This window comes from Eumetopias jubatus, unplaced genomic scaffold (genome assembly GCF_037043125.1).
Source record: "Eumetopias jubatus isolate StellerSeaLion01/CBP00866 unplaced genomic scaffold, mEumJub1_p1.0 scaffold_14, whole genome shotgun sequence".
NCBI lineage: Eukaryota > Metazoa > Chordata > Mammalia > Carnivora > Otariidae > Eumetopias > Eumetopias jubatus.
In genome coordinates this window covers 65,707,525-65,728,675 of record NW_028274820.1, presented here as the reverse complement: position 1 = coordinate 65,728,675, position 21,151 = coordinate 65,707,525, and the positions used below count along the sequence as shown (strand labels likewise).

General features: G+C 39.6%; 1 protein-coding gene across 2 annotated transcripts in view; it reads right to left on the bottom strand.

Moving 5' to 3' along the window:
* The window catches only part of BMPER (BMP binding endothelial regulator), a 238,766-nt gene that overhangs the window by 154,243 nt on the left and 63,372 nt on the right, over window positions 1-21,151 (bottom strand). For both annotated transcript variants that reach the window (XM_028092257.2, XM_088018714.1), the window contains exon 6: window positions 20,980-21,062. In XM_028092257.2, coding sequence (XP_027948058.1) covers window positions 20,980-21,062 — 83 coding nt within the window. The remainder of the gene's footprint in view (window positions 1-20,979; window positions 21,063-21,151) is intronic.

The window sequence follows — 21,151 nt, the reverse complement described above, 5'->3', positions numbered from 1 at the left end:
ATCTCCAGGAAAACCACTAAGAAAATGACTATGAAAATTTTATATATATATATAATTATTATTTCATATATAAAGAATATGAAATTACTATATATATATATGGCTAAAATATATCTACTTAATAAAAAGAAGGTAGTCATGGTGGAATTGAGAAACAAATAAAAATTGACAAACTGAACAGAGAGATCGAACAGGAAAAAAAGAGAAAACTCAAATTACTAAGATCAAGAATGAAAGCTCATTGCTACTGACCATAAAAAATAAAAAGGATTACAAGAGCATGCTATGAACAATTGTATATTAACAACCTCAATGATCTGCAATGAAATGGTCAAATTTCTAGACACACACAAACTCCTGAATTAAGATTCATAAGTAAGCTTATGAAGATATAAAAAATCTGAATAGATCTCTAACAAGTAAAGAACTGAATCAATAATCAAAAAACTTCCCCTGAAGAAAAGATCACTCCCAGATAACTTCAGTATTGAATTCTACCAAATGTTTGAGGAGAAATTAACACAAATCCTTTACAAAGTTTTCCAAAAAATAGGAGAGAATACTTCCCAGCTCATTTTATAAAGCTACTATTATCGTGATCAAAAACAAAAACATCACAAAAAAAGAAAACTATAGACTAATATCCCTTATAAATATAGACACAGAAATCAACCAAATACCAGCAAACTGAACCCAACAACATATAAAAAATATAATACACTATGACCAAGTAAGATTTATCCCAGAAATGAAAGGTTGGTTTAACATACAAAAATTAATCAATGTAATACACCATATTTATGAAACAAAGGACAAAAACCACACGATCATCTCAATAAATGCACAAGATACGTTTGACAAAATCCAACACCTATTTACATTAAAAATACTCAATGAACTAGAAATAGAAAGGAATTTCCTCAACCTGATAAAGGCATCTACAAAAACAGCCACAGCTAACATCATACCAATGGTGACACAGGTTAGCTGATAAAATGACAAAAGAATAACTTTACAACCACGTCCAATTCTTTGCCCAACACTTAATTTTAAAAAATCTTAAGCCTTCAGAGAAGTTGCAAGAATAATACAATGAACACCCACATGCCCTTCACCTAGAAACACCAGTTTTTAGTATTTTGCAATACTTTCAGGCAGAGAAAGAGACTTTTTTCTGAACTGTTTAAAACTCATTTGTAAACATCCTACCCTTAATTAAGCAATTAAGCATGCACCTCCTAAGACTAAGAACACTTTCCTTTTTCCTTTATAACCACAATGCAACTGTCACACTCAGGGAATTTAATATCAATCAGTACTATCATCGAAAATACGGTCTATCTTCAAATCTTCCCAATTTTCCTAATAATGTCTATTAAAGGATTTTCTTCAATCCAGGATCTAGTCCATGCTCATGCGTTGCATTTAGTTGTCATGTCTCTTTCATCTACTTTATCTAGAACAGTTGCCCAAATTTTTATTTTCCTTCACAACACTGACATTTTTGAAGAATCTGGGCCCAGACTGAATTTGGATTTGTCTGTTTCCTCATAATAAGGTTCAGTTTTAACATATTTTGTTGGAGTACTACATAGGTAATGTTTCAACCATTACTTAAGAGGGCAGGTTTGTTTCTTTAGAATGGTGGTGCTATTTCTTCATTTTTGTGCAAGCATTTTTTGTGGGTAAAATATCAAAAGTATGTTTACCAAAATTCCTCTGCATTAGTAACTTCTCAGAAAAAAATCACAGAACAGCAAGTCCTAAAATGGCCATGACTCAAAGGGTCAGTTTACAGTTCATAAAGGGATAAGCAGTATGAAATCCATACATTTATACACATTGAATTCATTATTTGATTTAGACAAATCTCTGGAGATTTCTTAATTATCAGCTCCTCTTTTCACTGAACAGACATGTGTCTATTAGTTGCAAACACAGTAGAGTCTGGGGTGTAATACACTAATACACTAGTGAGGCAATGGTGAGCCCTTTCTTGACCCCATTATTTAAGATCACTGTCCACCCCACCCCAACACATTTTCTCCACCTTCTCTGTTTTGCTTTTCTCCTTAGCATTTTTCACTCTTTGACATACATATATTTCACTTTTTCTCCCGGTTGTTGTCTACCTTGCCCGCTAGAATGCAGGCCTCATGAGGATGGACATTTTTATTTTTCTAGCTTCACTACTGTCCTCCCAGCACTTAGAACAGTCAGGCTCTTGATTCCAGTAGGTCCAAAGTAAAAAGTGTTATTACATGAATGGGTGAATGAATGAATGAATGGTTTCACTTCCTGCATTTAAATATGCCAAAGTCAGTGTATGTGGGTGGTTCAGTCGGTTGAGCGGCCAGCTCTTGATTTCGGCCCAAATCATGATCCAGCCCTGTCGGACTCCACACTCTGCAGGGAGTCTGCTTGAGGATTCTTTCTCTCTATCCCTCTCCCTCTGCCCCTCCCCCTGCTTATGTGTTCGCTCTCTCACTCTCTAAAATAAATAAATAAATCTTTAAAAAAATATATGCCAAAGTCACAGGGGTAGTAAGAACTTGGGATTATTTGAGCCGCATAACTCCTTTTCAAATATAATTTGATCAAGCTGTCTTTAAACTCATCTCTTCTCATAGGTTTGTTACAGAAAAAAATTACAAATGGGTCATTTAGTAGATCAGAAAAATGAACACAATTATTAACCAAGTTGTGACAGACAAATATAAAACTCTTACAGATCTTGACCATAAAGCTCTGGATAGGATACCTTCCACTAGAAGGTTTGGGAAGGTCTCCAACTTGCTTACAGCCAGGGTTGCCTTTGAAGTTTTGAGGAAGTGGGAGAAACCAAAGAGGTATTTAAAAGAAGAAAACAGACAGTTAAAAAAAAAAAAAAAGAAAGAAAGAAACAAAACAAAAGGACTGGAGAATAAAATGAATTCTCTATGGCCTCCCTTCCTTCCCTCCACCATGTCTTTCCATCACCCCCAAGCCCCCCAGGCTTATGCATAGTTTAACATCAGCCTTTAAAGTACATTTGCACTCATTCAATGAGGACTGTGGGAAGGTCATAAAGAAAACAGTCAACAGACTGGATATCATCTTCCCATCTAGATTATAAGGTCAGAACTGAGGGTCTCAGAAGGAAAGCCTCTTCACAAGAAAGGAGAAACTGATTTCAGGGCAAAATATCCTTTCTCTGAATGAATTCAAAAGTTCTTGTCAAACTATATCTTTTGTAAACACTTGAATGGTATAAACCAGTAAGTATGGTAAAGCCTTTTTCACATTAATTAAAATTTGAGAGCATAAGAATTATTACATAATAAAAATAAGGTTTAAGAACCTTCCTATATTTGATTATTTTTTTATGGAGGGATGACATACCTTTGTAAAGTGTGAGATTTTTGGTTTTAATCCAAAACTATCTTACCAAATTTTAAACTAACCACAGGACCTCCTTAACTTAGAATTCTAAATTCTCATTCACCAAATGGCACATTCTCAGCATGTAAAACCCATTGTGTTCCCAGCACCCAGGAGGGTAAAGGGAAGTCAAAAGGGGATTCATTGCCTAGAAACTTCAATCTTGAGTTTTGACTCTGAAACTGTTGACAAAGGTTTGATTTCCTCTCTGGGAACATGTAAGAAAATGGTAAGAGGCCACTCCACTGCTAGAAAGAATGACTTAGTGTGAAATATATTTATGGAAATTGCCAATTTTATGTTCAGGGACTGAGAGCAGACAGGGAGAGAGGAAAGAGGTACTGAGAGCTCCTTGCTAACCTCCATACTACAAGTTAGAAAATCCTGACAGCCTCTCTGATACCACACACTTCCCTCCTGCTGAGGCCTTCAAAACTTCACCTTCTTGGAGAAAACACAAAAAAGACAAAAGGAAGTTTTTTGGCTTCTAAACTAGACTGGCCTTTCCTCTGAAGAGCCAGGCAGCCGCTGCGCCAGACTCGGGCTTCTGGCAGGGCTCTCTGCAGCCGGAGGATCACATCACGCTGTTTGGCTGCACAAGCCCATGGTTAGCGCTGCTCCCCACACGAATCCAGCCAACAACAAACAGCCCTTCTTACCATTCAGCCTTGACCCTGTGCACATGTTCACAACATTCTCAAGCACCGTGCTGAAACTGGATGGGAAAGATTTGTTTGAAGATTTATAAAGATAGAGGCGGTAATCCAACCTGCCTCCATTAAATATTTAAGTTGAGAGTTCCTAAATTTTGAGAGTTCCTAAGTATCTACTTCCAAAGAAGGAAAAGCATTTAAGAACTCTGCTTGAATTTAATATGAATCTGCTCGGACATTCCAACAAGTCACCATTTAAAATCGAGCAGGCTCTGTGTTTGAGGGCACTGACCAGACTCCCCCTGGGGTCTAGTTGACCTGGACAACAATGTAAAAGTCTGTTAGTGGACATTCCAAACCAGAAAAAAAGTTAATGCAGGGGCGCCTGGGTGGCTCAGTTGGTTAAGCGACTGCCTTCGGCTCAGGTCATGATCCCGGAGTCCTCGGATCGAGTCCCACATCGGCGGGGAGTCATGATCCCGGAGTCCTGGGATCGAGTCCCGGCTCGGCGGGGAGCCTGCTTCTCCCTCTGACCCTTTCCCCTCTCATGCTGTTTCTCTCTCTCTTTCTCTCAAATAAATAAATAAAATCTTTAAAAAAAAAGTTAATGCACAGATGATTTGATTGTATTTTCCAAATTAAGCAAATTAAGCTACTTATCTTGAGCAGGGTGGTATTCAGAACTTTCACAAATTTTAATCAACTGTTGGTAAATACTATGATTGGAATTCTGCATTCTTAGAAATATCAAAGGCTTGGTATTGTTCATCCATTTATCCCTCAGCAAATATTTGTTGAGTGCCTACTATGTGCTAAGCTCTGTTTTAGATAGCAGGAATACAGCATGAACAAAACAATGTCCCTGCCCTAACGGGGCTTGTATTCTACCAGGTCAGTGGGAAAAAGAGAATGATAGAGAAAAAAACAAACTTATCAGATAGCAATAAAAAAGCTCCAGGAAAAAACAGACAAGATCAATTTGATAAGGAGTGTCAGATGGCAGAGCAAACAGGGTCACCTGGCAGCAAAACAGGGTCGCCATTTTAGATGGCATTGGTGAGGAAAGACCTCACTAAGAAGGCGAAATTCAAGCAAAGACTTGAAGGAGATGAAGGAGCCAGACCTGGACATCTGGGGATGAACATTCCAGGCAGAGGGTTCCACAAGTACAAAAGACCTGAAATAAGAGTGTCTGACATGTTTGAGGAATCGCAAGAAGCCTAGCGTGTGTGGGACGGTGTATGCGAGGGGGGAGCATCGGAAGGTAAGTTGGGGATGGAACCTTAGCTTTAACTCTGGAAAAGAAAGGACACCAATGGAGGATTCAGAGCAGAAAGAGGCAAACCCTTAGAAAGGATTATTCTAGCTGATAACTAACTTCCATTTTTTACTTCACCCTAGTTTCTTGGCACAATATCAATCCAGCAGACCGCAAATAGAATATCAATATGGCATGTAATGGTATTGGGCAGGAGGGAAGGTCCTGTTGAGTGTGAATATGGGACCTGCTTCTTCTGTACCTTTCAGCATTGGTTAGACCTGTGCTGTCCAATACGGTAGCCACTCCCCAAAGGGCTATTGAGTACTTGAAATGTGGCTAGTCTGAAATAAGAAGGGCTCTAAGTATGAAATACACACCAGAAGGTGAAAACATAGTATGAAAAAAGAAAAAAAGAATGTAAAATGTCCCATTAATATTTTTATAATGCTTATATACTGAAATGATAATATTTGGGATACAATGAGTTAAATACAGTGTATTATTAAATTTATTTCACCTGTTTCTTTCTTATTTCTTTCAATGTGGCTACTAGAAAATTTAAAAATTGCAAATGTGGTTCACTTCTGTTTTCATTGGACAGAGCAGGGTTGGAATGCTGCTAGAACAGTGCCTAGAATTTCCCAAGGTGGCTAAGGAGACCTAACAGCTCCTTTAATGAAGAGAAAGAATGACTGAAAGCACTACAACTAAAAATTATTCAGCTCTGCAAGAAAGGGAGACATCTACTAAGTGCTGTTAGTAGGCAGGACACTTTGTATGTACCATCCCATGAAATCCTCACAGCGGTATGGGACTTCTTTTATTTAAATAAGAAAAAAAAAATGGGAGTGGGGTAGTTTGGGGTTCCAAAGCCCTAAATTTTCTTTGAAATCTCTGATTTTATTTCTACAGCAAGAGGCAAGAGATCCTTATCTTTTCCGTTTTGCATAAAACTCTTCCGAGATGGATTAGCTTTGTAGGTCCTGTTTGCTATGGCATATTTAGATGGCAGAAAAAAACATAAGGTTCCTGGATATTTTTTGCCAAGAAGAGGTCCCTTATTTTATGAATGAAGAAAGTGGGGCTCAGGGGTATATTCATTTGCTAGAGGAGCAGAGCTGAATTAAATCCCTACCCCCACTGACTCCAAAGACTATGTCCTCCCACCAGAGCCCATTGGCCAGATCCTCGGTGGATTATACAGAACTCACCTGTTATATCCCCTGACTCTATTAATACTATGGTTATGGCTACCCTACCCTATGGAAAACTCAAGCCTCTTCTGTACCAGCATTTGGACAATACCTGGGATGAGAAAGAAACAAGAGTTAACATGGAGAAGGAAGCAACACTTAACATCTGCACAGGTCTCAAGGAACAAATACAGCTGGAAAGGCCAGGGGACTCTCCTTAGAGAACCTCAAAACTCTTCCAGAAAACCTTCGATCTCATACTATTTGGTTTTATACTAATGTGGAAACATATCAAGCCACTGAAATGCCTTTCCATCTCCGAGCAATGAATCCTAGGGTCGTATAATAAACTACAACCTACGTATTCAGCAACATGAGTGAGAGAACCCAGCCACTGGAGTTCTCTATTCTATTCCTGGCTCTCACTACCATCTTATTGTACTGTCTTACCCTTATCCTGGGGGGAAAAAGAAAAGCTTCCTCTATTTCTATCATTGTTCTAAACAAGACCCACAAATACATTTCATGAGTGAAGACCTTCATGAGATCCAAAATGGATGAGAGCCTCTTCCTCCTCATTCTAGACTTATTGGAGGAACCAGACATGTTTTGATATTTCAGAGAAGCTTTATGACTGAAGAGTCAAAACTAGCTTATCTTTCTAGTTTTTTAATATAACTTGTGGTAGAGCTACAATAATAGGTAGATTTTTTTGCATTTCTGAATATAATTTATAATAATATTAACTATTTAAAAATACATGCGACTGTGCATTTGTCAAAACTCATGGATATGTATAACAAAGGGAGTGAATGTAACTATGAATAAATTAAAATTAATGCATTTTTTTAAAAAAAGTAAATTCTAAAATGTAGTGATGACCTGTTATTATATTAGAAAAAATAATCCCATTAACCTGTATTTAGAGTCTATCAAATAACTCGCTTCCTGGGAGAATTAAGAGCTTTTCTGAGTCAGGAAATTATAGAACTGAAAAGGTTCTAACAAGCTCTTGTTTTACTTATGAGGAAACTGAGTCTCAGAGAGGTTAGCGGGAAGGCTCTGGGTCACAAAACTGGCCAGTGACAGAAGCACGACAGGACCCGTTCTCCTCAGACTGGCCAGTGATCTTTGCCCACAACAATGCCCCCTAAGGGAGGCAGAACACATCTGCATGCTTTAAAACTATCCAGAGCAATATAGTAGCAAAGGCAAAACTTTTAAAAATACCAAAAACTTCATTGCCACTTTTCCTCGCACTTGGTCAAATGCTTTTACTTAACTGATAGAAGTTTAGAGTAAACATCCAGTTTGGTTATAAATGAAATCTTGCTTCAATATATGAAATTTTTGCACTGGAAAAAAATCCTTACAGCCTGATGTTTTTCTGGCACGCGTTCTGTTCTTTCAGTTGGTGTGCTTAGTTATTAAAGACAGCTGTGTCCATTGTTGATGAATATTATGGATGCTGAAAACCTAATAACAAAACCAAAAATTCTCAAGAGTCCCCTCCCTCTCCTTTTCTTGAACTTGAAACTGAAAAGAAACACATTTTCCACCAATGTCAAGAACTGTCACTCCTGTCATCTACCAATCACTTTCATAAATTCAGATTGGCGAGGGAAAAGAACCCTAAAGTCAACACATCCCGACAACCAAAATGTGGAAGTACATTAAAACTTGTTTTGTCAGATTAAAGCATGAAAAAAAGTAAGATGTGTATTGGTATGAATGATGTGGTGAGAGTAATTTTTCATACTCATTTTGAAATTAAAAAGATGCTTTTCTATTACTGAATTTTCATTCTTAAAATACAACCAAAGTATACCACCGTATAATGGCTAACTGCTTCTATTGATATTTGACTACATTACAAATTTATATTTAATCAGACCGAAAATGAAACAGGTACCTTTTTCCCCCCTCACTGAAGAAAATGTCATGGACAAACCATGGCCTTTCTTTTGGTTCGTTATGAGTAACATTTTTTACTTGTGTTTAACTCCAGCAATATTCAGGGGTTTAAAAAGTCCCCACATAGGACATCTGGAACAGAATACTGTTAATCACGATCACATTGTCTGATTCTGATGTGTATCACGGAGAACAGAAGAGGCACTAGGCAAAACAGCAGTGCAGAGAATTACGTGATAGATAACGTTTGACAATGGATATAACTCTGGGTTGATTATACATTTCATGGTGCTCCTTGCACAGAAGGTTCATCCAGATCCTGGAGGCCTGTCCCCTTTCCAAACAGCAAAATCTGCTCAATATTTCAAGCTGGCCCTTCTAAACCACAGTAAGAATTTAGGTGGGTTTACAAGGGATGATTCACTGCACTGACTCAGGGTAGGCTCAGAGATGGGCTTTAGAAGACAATGTTGGATATGTTCGGGGGAAATATTCTTCTGTGTGTCTGTGGTCCAGTATCCCCCAATCTTTGGGAGGACAGTGGCTCCCTGCGATCCAAACACATTGTTGCTTACATGAAACAAGTGGTACCATTTAAAATTCCACTCAAAGGGAATGGTGGTAATTGAAGCCATTCACAGGACCACAAAAGCACTGCCACCCTCCAAAGCGAACAGTTGAATGACATTTAAAAGGTGCCAAAATGCGTAATCAATTCATTCAAAAGATAATTCCCGAGTATCTAGTGTGCACAGAGCTCTGGGCTGGTTATTCAAGGAGAGACCAGGATGGCAATGAAAGTGAATTATGCTACTTTACTGAAACAGGCTATCATGCCAAGATACTGATGAGAACCAAAGCAGGATAGCTCCAGGAGGACTGGAAATGACAGGGAAAATGGAAGCAGGAGGGAATGGAAAAGAGATGGGAAAGCAAATGAAGGGGAGGGGGAGTCATAAAGCAGAAACAAGAAGACAAAGAGAGGAGCAAGACCCATAGTACCGATTTTTTTAAAAAATTAAGTTCTCATGGTGATAATGGAGAAAAGATCAAAAACGTCTGGAAATAGTCTAAAGTATCACAATGCTAATATTTTATTCTATTTTGTTGACAAAGTGGGATATTTCTTTTCACTTTTATTAATGCCTGTTTCCTTTCCCTTCCTGCCACACCACAGGGAGATACTTTCTGACATTTGCCCTCCCATGAGGCTGAGGACTCAGAGCTCACCCCATCCCCACTCCTACCTCTTCACACCGCCACTCAGATGTCTCCTCACCAGTTTTTTTTAAAATGCCTTAGATTGCATTCTCTTCCCTCTACAGGTGTATCATAAACCCTTCACGTCACTATGCTCATTGAAAGAAAAAAGTGAATATGTAGCTTATTGCCTTCAAGATTGAAACAAAGTCCCAAGCAGGAAGGTAGAAGGTTCTAGATCATATAACTCATTTTCAAGAACATGGATACTCAAATCAGAAAGTGTAAGACCAGGCATTTAGTCAAATATTTACTGTTTCCTATGTGTGAGACACTGCACTCAAAGGTATAAGGCACATTATGTCTGTCCACAAGAAACAAAATCTGAAACACAGAAGGAGGGAAGGTGGGAACAAGAGCCCCGATGGACGAACAGGCCTGGAAAGCAGGGGGGGTCCTTCTCAGTCTGAGCCAAGAGAGAAAAAGAAAGCTGTGAGGAGATAGAAAGGTGCGAGGGGGCAGAGCCATGGGGTAGGGAGGAGGCACTGTCGAAACCCAAAGAATAACTACACTTTAGCCTGGGAACAGGTACAGAAGATCACTATCTCAAAACGAAGGGGTCAGAGACAGAAAGAGAGGAGCTGAAATCAAGAAAGGTCTTGGACTAATTAAATTTGGGAGCTAACAATATTGACTCACTTTTCTCTTTATTAATATATTTGGATCAAGATTTGAAGAGAAAAGATTGGAAGAACACACAGGATTTCAGCAAACTCTGCCATTATCCAACATGCAGTATACACACTAAGGTCAAACTACACACACAGCATTTTTCTCAGTGTTTTTAAAAACACACCTAATGTAACTAGGAGATTAATATCCTAAATACGTACATAAAGTTCAAAAGAACTTTAACCACTCAATAGAAAAATGAGAAATAAAAACATAAGTTACAGAATAAACACAATTGACTAATTGATGTATGAAAACTGTTCAGTTCCAGAAGTCAAAGGCCAATGGAAACAAGGTTCTCAAATGGAAAAACAGTTTTGGTGCAGGGATATATACACCTCTGTGCTATAGATTGAAATAGAAATTAGGACATCACTTACCTGAGGTGTTTTAGCAAAACACACACACACATACACAGCAGTGTTTGTATCCCCAACCCACTAATTATACGTCTATGAATTTAGCCTAAGGAAACAATCAGAGAAACAAAGAAAGATTAATTCTCAAAGATGTTTGTCATGTCACTCATTAACAGTGAAAACTGAAAACAGTATTAGGTTTTTAATACCAGAAAAAGGCTAAATAAATCATAGTATACTGATGGAATACTATGTAGCCATTAAAAATATTTTTCAATTTTCAATGACTTTTTAATGAAATGGAGGTATGTTCACAATATGATGATAAATGAAAATAACCAAGATGCAAAATGGCATATAGGATGTGATCCTACCTAATTATATAACTATAAGTAAATATGGAGAAAAAAGATTGGAAGGAAATATATCAAATCATATTAACAGTGGTTATCTTTGAATTGTACAGTTGTTTCTATTTTTCAATCCATCTGGGATTTATATAATTATCATCTATCTTAGAGTTAGCAAATATTAGCATTTAATATCATCTTAAACTTTGCACACAAAAAATGTGCTACATGATAGTTTGTTTTGGGGTTTATTTTTAATACACCCAAATCAAAAGACTATAATTGTCTGGAGATAAAAAAATGAAATCCCCTTCATCTTTGAGCCCTCGGTGCCTAATATATTGTGTCTAACACATAGCAGACAATCAGTTAAATGAATAACGACTGACTGGCTGTAGAGACAAGTGCTGGAAAGATGGAAGGAGGAATGGCTAAATAGTTGGGATATTCTTCAGCATTTAGTAAAATCAGCATCTTTCCTGGGTTTTTCAGAGATAAAAAGGACCCATCACATGACACAACTTAAGAGGAATAAAAGGGAGAGGAAAAAAATTAAAGGAATGATCTTTGCAAGGATAAATGGGAGGAGATTTAACCAACTGAGCTCATTTTCCTGCCAGCTCTCAATCTCTATTCCAAACTCCACTCGATTATGTACATGTGCCCGCTTCTTAGATGAACAGTAGAAAGCATCTGCTCAAACACAATTATACACTTGCTTCATTCTACCAGGAGGATGGATTTCTACTCACAGAACCACTGAACCTTGTGTCCAGGTGAACCCAACTCCTCTACATCATCTCCAAAGAGGGCTATCCCAAATTGCTGCTTCAACTCTGTTGGTGATTACTGCAAGGGACAGATGGACCCCATTAGATAAACATTGATTTCTATCCATCTTTAGAAGCAGAAGCAGTGAGAATGGCTCTATCCTAGCGACTCTCACATTTTCATTGTATATTCATAGTTCCTTGGCGAGGAGACGCACTATAGATCATAGCATCTCCATTCCCCAACTGACGTGAGGGTAACAGATACGGGTTCTTCATCCACTCTGGCATCACAGTGACGTACACTTAGGCTGAACGCCCAAGGCTGAAATCTGGTATGAGTTTAAACTTGCTTAGACTTGTGAACTTCTGAGAGGGGAAGTGTAATTCACACTTTTATTGTGTTTGTACCTCTTGCACCAAAATTGGGGTTCTTTGTAAATGCTCACCTCACCATTATTTCTCCCTCAAAAAGTCTGGTTGCTCTTCACTCCATAGATTCAAACGGCATTTCCCACTTCCAAATGTCTACAATCATACATAATATCTCAAAATTACACTGGTTGGTCTGGGGGAAGGAGGGTAAGATGGGAGAGAAATGACATGTGGCTTTATAATCAAGCAGTTCAAGATTTCAATTCTTATTAGCTCTTTGATCTTAGGCACGCTATTAAACTTCTCAGAATCTCACTTTCTTCATCAAAAAAAGGGGGCTAATGCCTCCCTAGATTGCAGAACAATTTTGAAAATTAACGTTAAATCATTATATGTATCTGGCACAGAGTATACACAGCAAAAGCAGCTATTATTAACAATAATTCCTCTGTAAATAAATCATTCACTGATCTCTTTTCAAACTATGTGTTTTCCTATGAATGCTCAAATGTCATACAAGAAATTTCCTTTCCAACCATTTTCCCTAATGGGCTCATTTTTAAAATGGTGCCTCCCTATGTAGAAAAATAACTTTATAGGCTGTTTCAGTTATAAATTATATAAAGAAATAAGCATAGGGAAGCTTAGAAACTACAAAAAAATAAAGATATATGTAGGGATTAAAATCCAGTATTTGGACTGAAACCACATGAGGCAGGGCTGAAATAGGATTTAAAATATACAATAGTTACTCCCAGTCTTTTTAACATCAAAAAAATTGAGCTTCCTGTTGATTTCAGGAACTCTGTTGAAAGTACTCAACTAGTAACATAGATAACTCATCTAGGCTCATGAACTCTTTAAGACATGCCTTGGAGCCCTTGCCTCACTGTTCCCACCAATTCTAGACTAGTATACCATACCAATGCAAATCAAGACCTTACAGTGAAAAACCCACCTTAAACTAGATGCCCCCCAAACCTCCTAAATATCTTACCTTTGCCTTCTCCCTTCTAAGACATAATTTTAAGGCTCTGTCAAGGTAATGATCAATAAACACAGTAAGCAATACACTTGGTTTTGCTTTATAAACAGGTCATTTTGGTGATATTTTCAAGAAGCAAGAATTTGACACTCCCATAACAATACTTGTACATTTATGGATTCAATCTAAAGAGAATGGCATTAAAATAGACCTTTCAATGGTAGTCATAGCTGACAGATCACAGCTGCTCAGATTCATTCTAACATAAAACACCAAGATTCAGAACTTCATGGTCTAGCCAAAGACAAGTATGGCACCAGCCACTTTCCTAAACAAGTAGGAGTCCCCTCCTAGTGGTCAAGTGCTAACCAGACCCCAAAGAAAAGACTCTTTTTTTCAACTGACTGTTCAAAACCAAGAATGTTTTTGTCCTCAAGGTAATGGTACATCCACAATGCAAAATAGAAGACTGCAGCAATTATCCCAATATTTCAGACTACTTTGAAAACTATTCCGTGGGCTTGGGGCCCACACTATTTAGACAAACTGCCCACATTAATCCAACTCACTTGATAATTGCTCAATTCTCCAATTTATTGCCCAGATGTAGCCAAATTTCTCCCTGTGGATAAGGAAGATATAATGACAGCCTGGATCTAAAATGTGCCAAATTGCACATATTACAACAAGTCAGGGAGAGGCCCTATGAGAAGGTTCAAGCACGGAGGGTCCCAAGTCCCCATGCAAGAGGAGCAGCAGTGTGGTTGGGAATATGGGACTTGGATTGCCGTGGCATCATGTGACCACAGAGATGAGGAGATGTCCCACTGCTTCCTATTATAGGGAAGTGCAATCTGAAGCCAAACATGCTGCAACAGGGAGAGGTCAGACACGTCTCCCCCTTACTTCAGGGCAAGGTCAACTCTGAGGGTACAGAAACATGCTCTCTTTCCAAAGCTCTGCCCTGAACATTGGCAAGTGCTTCCTGCCACTGCATCTTCCTGCTGCCATGAGTAATAGGAATCTTTGAGGCTTAAGGAGCACTTTCCAAAGAAGACATCTCCAGGGAAGTCATCCGCATTCCATACAAAGCAATTTATTATAAGTGCTACAGCAGCTGAACATAAATCCATCTTCCTTTCTGAGCTCATCTACCGTGATGTGCATCTCTCTATTCCCTGCTGAACTTGCAAAGACTAAATGTGCAGGGGGAAACTAAAGTAGCAGAGTGGGGAGAGAGGCAATGCGGAAAGAAAGGAAGATCAAAGTAAGTGGTCATTTGTTCATGAATTCAGCAATTATTATGCATGCCCGCTTACATATCAAGCAGTAAGGATACAAACCATTGTACCCTGGTGGAGTTAAATAAAATCATCACAAATTTTTAAAAAATCTAATTACGAATCATTTTAAATGTTTGGGAAGTTAAGGTACGGGCTGCTCTAAAAGGTTTAGCAACATGACCTGATCTCACCTTGAGAAACAGATCAAGCTTCCCTAAAGAAGGAATGTTTGGGCTTCCAAATGCGGGATGAGTGGGTGTTAGCTAGGTATGGGGGATGACAGGGAGAAGAAAGGAGAGAAGAAAAGGCAGCCCAGGTAAATAAAGGCCATGAGGTATTAGAGCAGTACTCCTCAAATTTTATCTGGCAAGTAAGGACTCCTGAGATCTTATTAAACTTCAGATATCAATTCAATAGGTGTGGGATAGGGCTTGGGATTCTGCATTTCTAACAATCTCTCACATGAGACCAACACTGCTGGCTGGGTCCATACTTTGTGTAGTGAGGACTCTGAGGATCTGCCCAGAGGCCAAAGCAAAGAGGACATGGGAGGGCCAAAAATGAGGCCAGAGAGATTGGCAGAGGTCGGCTCATGCTAGGCTGTGCAGAACATCTTAAGGAGTTTGGTCTAAGAGGAGCAGGAACCATGAAGATCTCCATTTGCTTTGTTCTCTCCAAATAACCTTCCGAGGAGTTTCACTTTCCCTGGGAGACAGCACTTTGCAGTATCTAAAGTGTAAGTGAGAGCAAAGGTGTTTATGGACTTCATGGCTTCTAAGAGCCAATAAAGTACAGCTCCTTCATCACAGACAGCCCATTAACAACCCATGTTTATTAGTAAAAATCCTCTGAACTTAATACGCCTTTGTCAGCAAAGTAATTGATCTTGGCCAGTTAATTTGGCTGGTTTTGCAGACTGAGGACTTGCCACTCTTTAAAGAATATCCTACAAACTCTGTGGGCTTTACTCCCTTCAGTAAGGAATTTCCAAGAACGCTGAGCCCAAAGGGTTCTTAAAATAGTTTGGTAAAAGAGAACACAAACATCTCTCATTGGCACCTTGGTCTTTAGTCTTACAAGTCTGTAGACATCGGATTTTACAGAAATGTCTGTGCCAACTGCCGCCATCCTGTTCCCTGAAAATTTGACTGAACAAAGGCATACAGAACTGTGTGCTGTCCAGTTAGGCAGGTAGTAAAAACTCAAGCTTGAACAAAAAAAGAAACAGATGTGTGCTTTAACCAATGCTTGGTATACTTTATAAACAATACTTTGCTTCTGTGTTAGGAAAGAATCGTCTTCTTTCCATTTTAAAATGAATGTAGGACTTATTCACACTGAACACATGCCATAAGGAATGCACTCCAGTATGACTCAGCCAACTCTATGGAACAGCCAAAAGAACTCGAGTTTTCACCTGCCTCCCCATTAGTATTGGGACTCTGGAGAAGTAATTCTCTTGGCTCTCTTATTTATGTAATGGGCAAATGGGGATTATATATAGTTTAACAAGTGATAGGAAAGCACTGCATTTTCTACGTGAGACATGATGATATTCACACCTAAAAATGTTAGATGCTCTGCTTCTAGAATGAGTAAGAGCAAGAGGTTGTGAAATCCTCTCCAGATATCTTCAAATGTTAGCATGTTCTCAACTGTCTGGAATGCCATATATACTGTCCTGACCTAAATCAAGGATGTAAAATCATGCATAAGGCATTTGTTTCATCATCTAAGGCATCCATCTCAAGAAGATGAAATGTCTTTCTGGTGGTCTGCCCCTGTCACCACATCACATAAACATGGGTAGACCAATTTTCACACATTTGGAGAGTGTAACTAAAAGGGTTGGATATAAAATATAAGCCACATGGTACATGCAATATTTCCTTGAGAGAGAGGAACACCTCAGAGAGTTGGCAAGTCATCCATCAGAGATGGCTAACATACACTAGGGAAGCTTTGCTTGTACATGACTCCTTAAGGCGTCTCCCAGACAAACAGAAATCTAATGAGAATGGGATATCTACATACAATAGCCATTCTCCTAGGCAAGAAGGGGCTGGCCAGCTCAGAAGGGCAGAATTGTCACTGGAAGAGAAGAGATCACTGGGTTGTAATGTACTACGTCACAAGACAGTAATATAAAAGAATGCTAACATCACTGAACACTCACATTGCTAAGCACCAAGGTTAGAAAGACATGCATTAGGAGACATGGCTCTTTCCCTGATGGAGCACACGGTCTAACACGGACCAAAGTAAGATAAACCAGTAATCATGCTACAGCCTGCTACCTGGAAGTGTGTGTGTGGGTGCGTGTGCGTGCCTGTGTGCGTGCGAGAGAAGGAGGAAGCAAAAGATGGCGGGCAAGCTAGCCAGTGAGAGCCGTGAGCCTCGGGAACACAAATGAGAAAACGTTGCTGCCACTCTCTGGGGAACAAAGTGGTCAACGAGTTGCAGTGGGATGGTGATAACCAACTCTGAGAGCTCAAGCACTCACCAGGTGAAGAAGAAAAAGAAAGGAATTCCAGACCAGGCAGCAGCAGTAGGAGCAAAGGAAAACACTGGTGCTCCAGTGTTCTAAAGATGGGTATATAAATATATACATATAATACATACACATGCACATATATACAAACATACTCAGAGATATAAACATATTAATGTGCTGAGGACGCCTGGGCGGCTCAGTTCGTTAAGCGTCCAACTCTTGATTTCGGCTCAGGCCATGATCTCAGGGTCGTGAGATCGAGCCCCTCATCTGGCTACACACTGGGCATGGAGCCTGCTTAAGATTCTCTCTCTCCCTCTCCCTCTGCCCCTCCCAGCTCAAGTGTGCATGCTCTCTCTCTCTCAAAAAAAAAAAAAAAAAAAATTAAAGTGTAGTTTGTGTGTGTCTAGGTACCATAGACACACACAAATATGCTGTCGCTGACTGTGTTGCTGCCCCGTCCCCGTCCTCCCACACTTAGCACATGAGTGTGCACGCCAGGCTTCCAACTGCCGGCACCTATGTTTCTTCCTCTTGCTGCTGGAGGCCACTTTGTCACCTGAGCGGCAGCCTCAGAATGGTACCCAATCAGCAGCCCTCTGGAGCAGATGGGAGTTGCTGTAAACATATCTCCTCTTCCTTACCTCTCAAGCAGGAAACTCAGAGGCATGAATCTCACGCCGGCTCCCAGAGTTTGCCCAGCAGGAGTGCACCCTGGCTGAGCACACGGTCTAACACAGACATCCCCTTGGTGTCTTGTTGGTGACATCTTGGTGACATCCCCTCCACTGGCTGCCTCCCCTCTTCATCTCATCACCCCACTCCTCTGCCAGCCTCCTATCTCCCACGGAAACGACTTACATGCAAATCCTTGTCTCAGGGTCTGTTTCTGGGAGAATCCAAACTTAGACACGGACATGTGTGGGTTTGCATTTCTATTTATAGGCATGTTTATATAGACTTGTATATTTATGTGACTATATACACTCATAGATATAGACGCCTACACATGCAAATATATACACACACAGATACCACATACATGCTCAAATGCATAAATGTGTTTGTATCTCTCACAGGATAGTATTGCTTTCCTTTTTACTGAAGCACATGTTATTATACAAGGTCTTCTTTTTTTTTTTACAGAACAATCTATAGCCTACACCCCTTCCTATAGCCTCCCCAGCAGAGCATTTAGCCTCACACTGGTCCTGTCCAAAGCCTTTGTCCAGCCTTGCCCCCTCAGTCAGCAAGATGACACCTCACTCCTCCTAGCACCTTCCATGCCAAAGCTTCCAAGCCTGCTGCTGGGCAGCACCATCAAACTCTGGGCCTCATGGTCCCAGGGTCAGGCTGTACATTTGCAATATTACTTCTAAGCAAACATCTGGGTCACTACTCTCAAAACAGGACTGTTTGCTACCAAAACACTATCTTTTTTTCTTTTAGTGTACTACATCAAAACATGACAAAGTGAAAGAATATAAAAAACCAGGTTATTTTAATAAAAACTACAAAAAAAACAAACCTGACACTTCAAATTTTTATATTTACGAAAAGAAAAACTGCTCTCACGGCTCTCCTCACAGGCAAACCTAGGCACAAATGTCTTATCCCCAAGCGAGAGCTCCCTCCTCTCTTCTTACCCTATTAGCTTTGAGACTGACATCAGGAACATAAGAAAAAGCCATTCACTGCTTATGTGCTAAGGGTGGCAACACAGAGAACTAGAAGGAATATGGGATTAAGAAATTAGGAAATTAAAATACAGGAATATAAAAAAGATAAAGAGATTTGGAGAAAACTCGCTAGCAGGAAAGCTTGGGCGAGAAACATCATCCCTGGATTTTTATTTCTTCAATTGAAAATGACTTCCAGGGGCCTGAACTTGGCCCTCAGGTATGTTTTGTTCAGCACGTTGTGTGCTTACAAACACGTGAAATCTGAATACCTTGAACACATTTGAGTTTGTGACCCCTATATGTATAGTTTCTAAACTCATTTCCCATTCCCGACATTAGATAACTTTGTGTGATCATCATTGGAAAAAACTGCAGGAGACTGTCCTCTTGCCACCTTCTGAATTTCCTCCCCAAGGAGGCTCACCTGCCTGATCTCAGCACACCTTTACGGGGAAGACAATTCACGCAGGTACATATTTAAAATTTCCTACTGAGGGGCACCTGGGTGGCTCAGTCAGTTAAGTGTCTGCCTTAGGCTCAGGTCGTGATCCCAGGGTCCTGGGATTGAGCCCCACTTCAGACTCCTGCACGGCAGGGAGTCTGCTTCTCCCTCTCCCTCTGTCCCTCCCCCTGCTTGTGCTCTCTCTTGCTCTCTCTCTCTCTAAAGAATAAGTTAAAAATCTTTCCAAAAAAAAGATTAAAAAATTAAATTTCCTACTGAAATGTGCCTTGTTTTTCTTCAATTTACCCAAAGGAATGAGATTAACTTAAAAAATTATCAGAAAACTTTACCAATATGGAAGAAATAAAATTAAGAAATAGGCTTGTTATAAAGGCTTCTTTATGTAAGAAATAACATAAAGCTATTTAACCATAATTAGCAAAGGAGAAAAACTGACAGTTGAGTCTGAATACGCAAACTCCTGTCCATCTTCATCAGGAACTCACTTTCATATTTTTGTATATTATTATAGTATTATGGGTATTATACATCTCATATTACATACCTTTTATATATCCCCTCTCCCTCCCTTCCTTCTTTTCCTTCTTCTACCCCATACAAAAACCATCAACCTTGGTCATGTTCACTTTAATGTGTGATGTAGGGAAAGGGAAAGATTTTAGAAAAGATATGTAGAGAAATGGCAAATGTTGTGATTCATGATGATCCACATATGATTCTACTTTAGGATACTGGCGTTCTCCGTGTATATTTTTTTAATATTCTGATATGCATACTATCTGTTCTTCATTACAAAAGATTAAAAAGTTATAAAAATATATGGTTGTACTAACTCCCTACTATAAATAACTTGGAGCACTGATTAAGACTAGACTCCCCATCATCACCATTACCACCATCACCAGTAATGATCTTACTCCAAATCTGAAATAAATTAATTAAAAAGATCCTTTTAAAATTATGGCATACACCAAGTTCCTTCTTTCATTCCTAAGTACTCGGAAGCTATCCTTAGTATATGAATCACAAGTCAACAATTCTTAGAAAGGCAAGTCTACGGCTTTGTCTCACTAATCCCTACTCTGCTCTGAATGCACAGTTTAGTACCAATTTCCTTCTTTCATTCCTAAGTACTCGGAAGCTATCCTTAGTATATGAATCACAAGTCAACAATTCTTAGAAAGGCAAGTCTACGGCTTTGTCTCACTAATCCCTACTCTGCTCTGAATGCACAGTTTGGTGCCCATTTCCTCCTGTCCATCCCCCAGTGAAAATGACCAAGCCTCAGATCAGGTTTTCCTCACCCTACAGAATATATTGAGGCAAGCTGCACTTATCCCCCTCTAAGCAGAGGGGGATGTGACTGCACTGAAGAACTCAACAGCTACCTCAAAAAGAGAATCCAGATCTTCCCAAAGAAGAAGCAGATGGAGGGAAACCAGCTTTTCTCCCTCACTCTTTAAAACGAGTGATTTTCAACCAGGTGTGATCTTGTTCTCCAGGAGACATGTGGTAACGTCTGCAGCTATTTTTGGTTATCATAACCGAGGGGGGTAAGTCCTACTGGCACCTAATGGGCTGTGGCCAGGGATAATGCTAAACATCCTACAATGCACAGGAACATGCATTCCCAATGCCCCCACCACAAAGAACTACCCAGCCCAGAACTATTGGTCAATAGTGCCAAGGCTGAGAAACCTGCCCTAGAGCGATGAGCTTTTTCCTTGATTCCATGTCAGGAGGGAGAGGAAGAGAGACTGTAAAGAGAATCAGGGCTGTTCTTGGTGGATCCCAGCCATGATTCAGCAGAAGGAATACCCTTAGAACATCCAGGGCAATACTTACAACACAGGAACACCTGGTACATTTGTTTCCTTCTGGCTGAAATTCTTCCCCTTCTTGGTACTGCACACCCTCAAACACACAGCCTGGAAGGTAAGGAAAAGTTTAGAATTAGGGCAGTAGCCTTTGCTCAGCTTGACACTATGCTTCTATCCACTGCTCATCCATCCTGTTT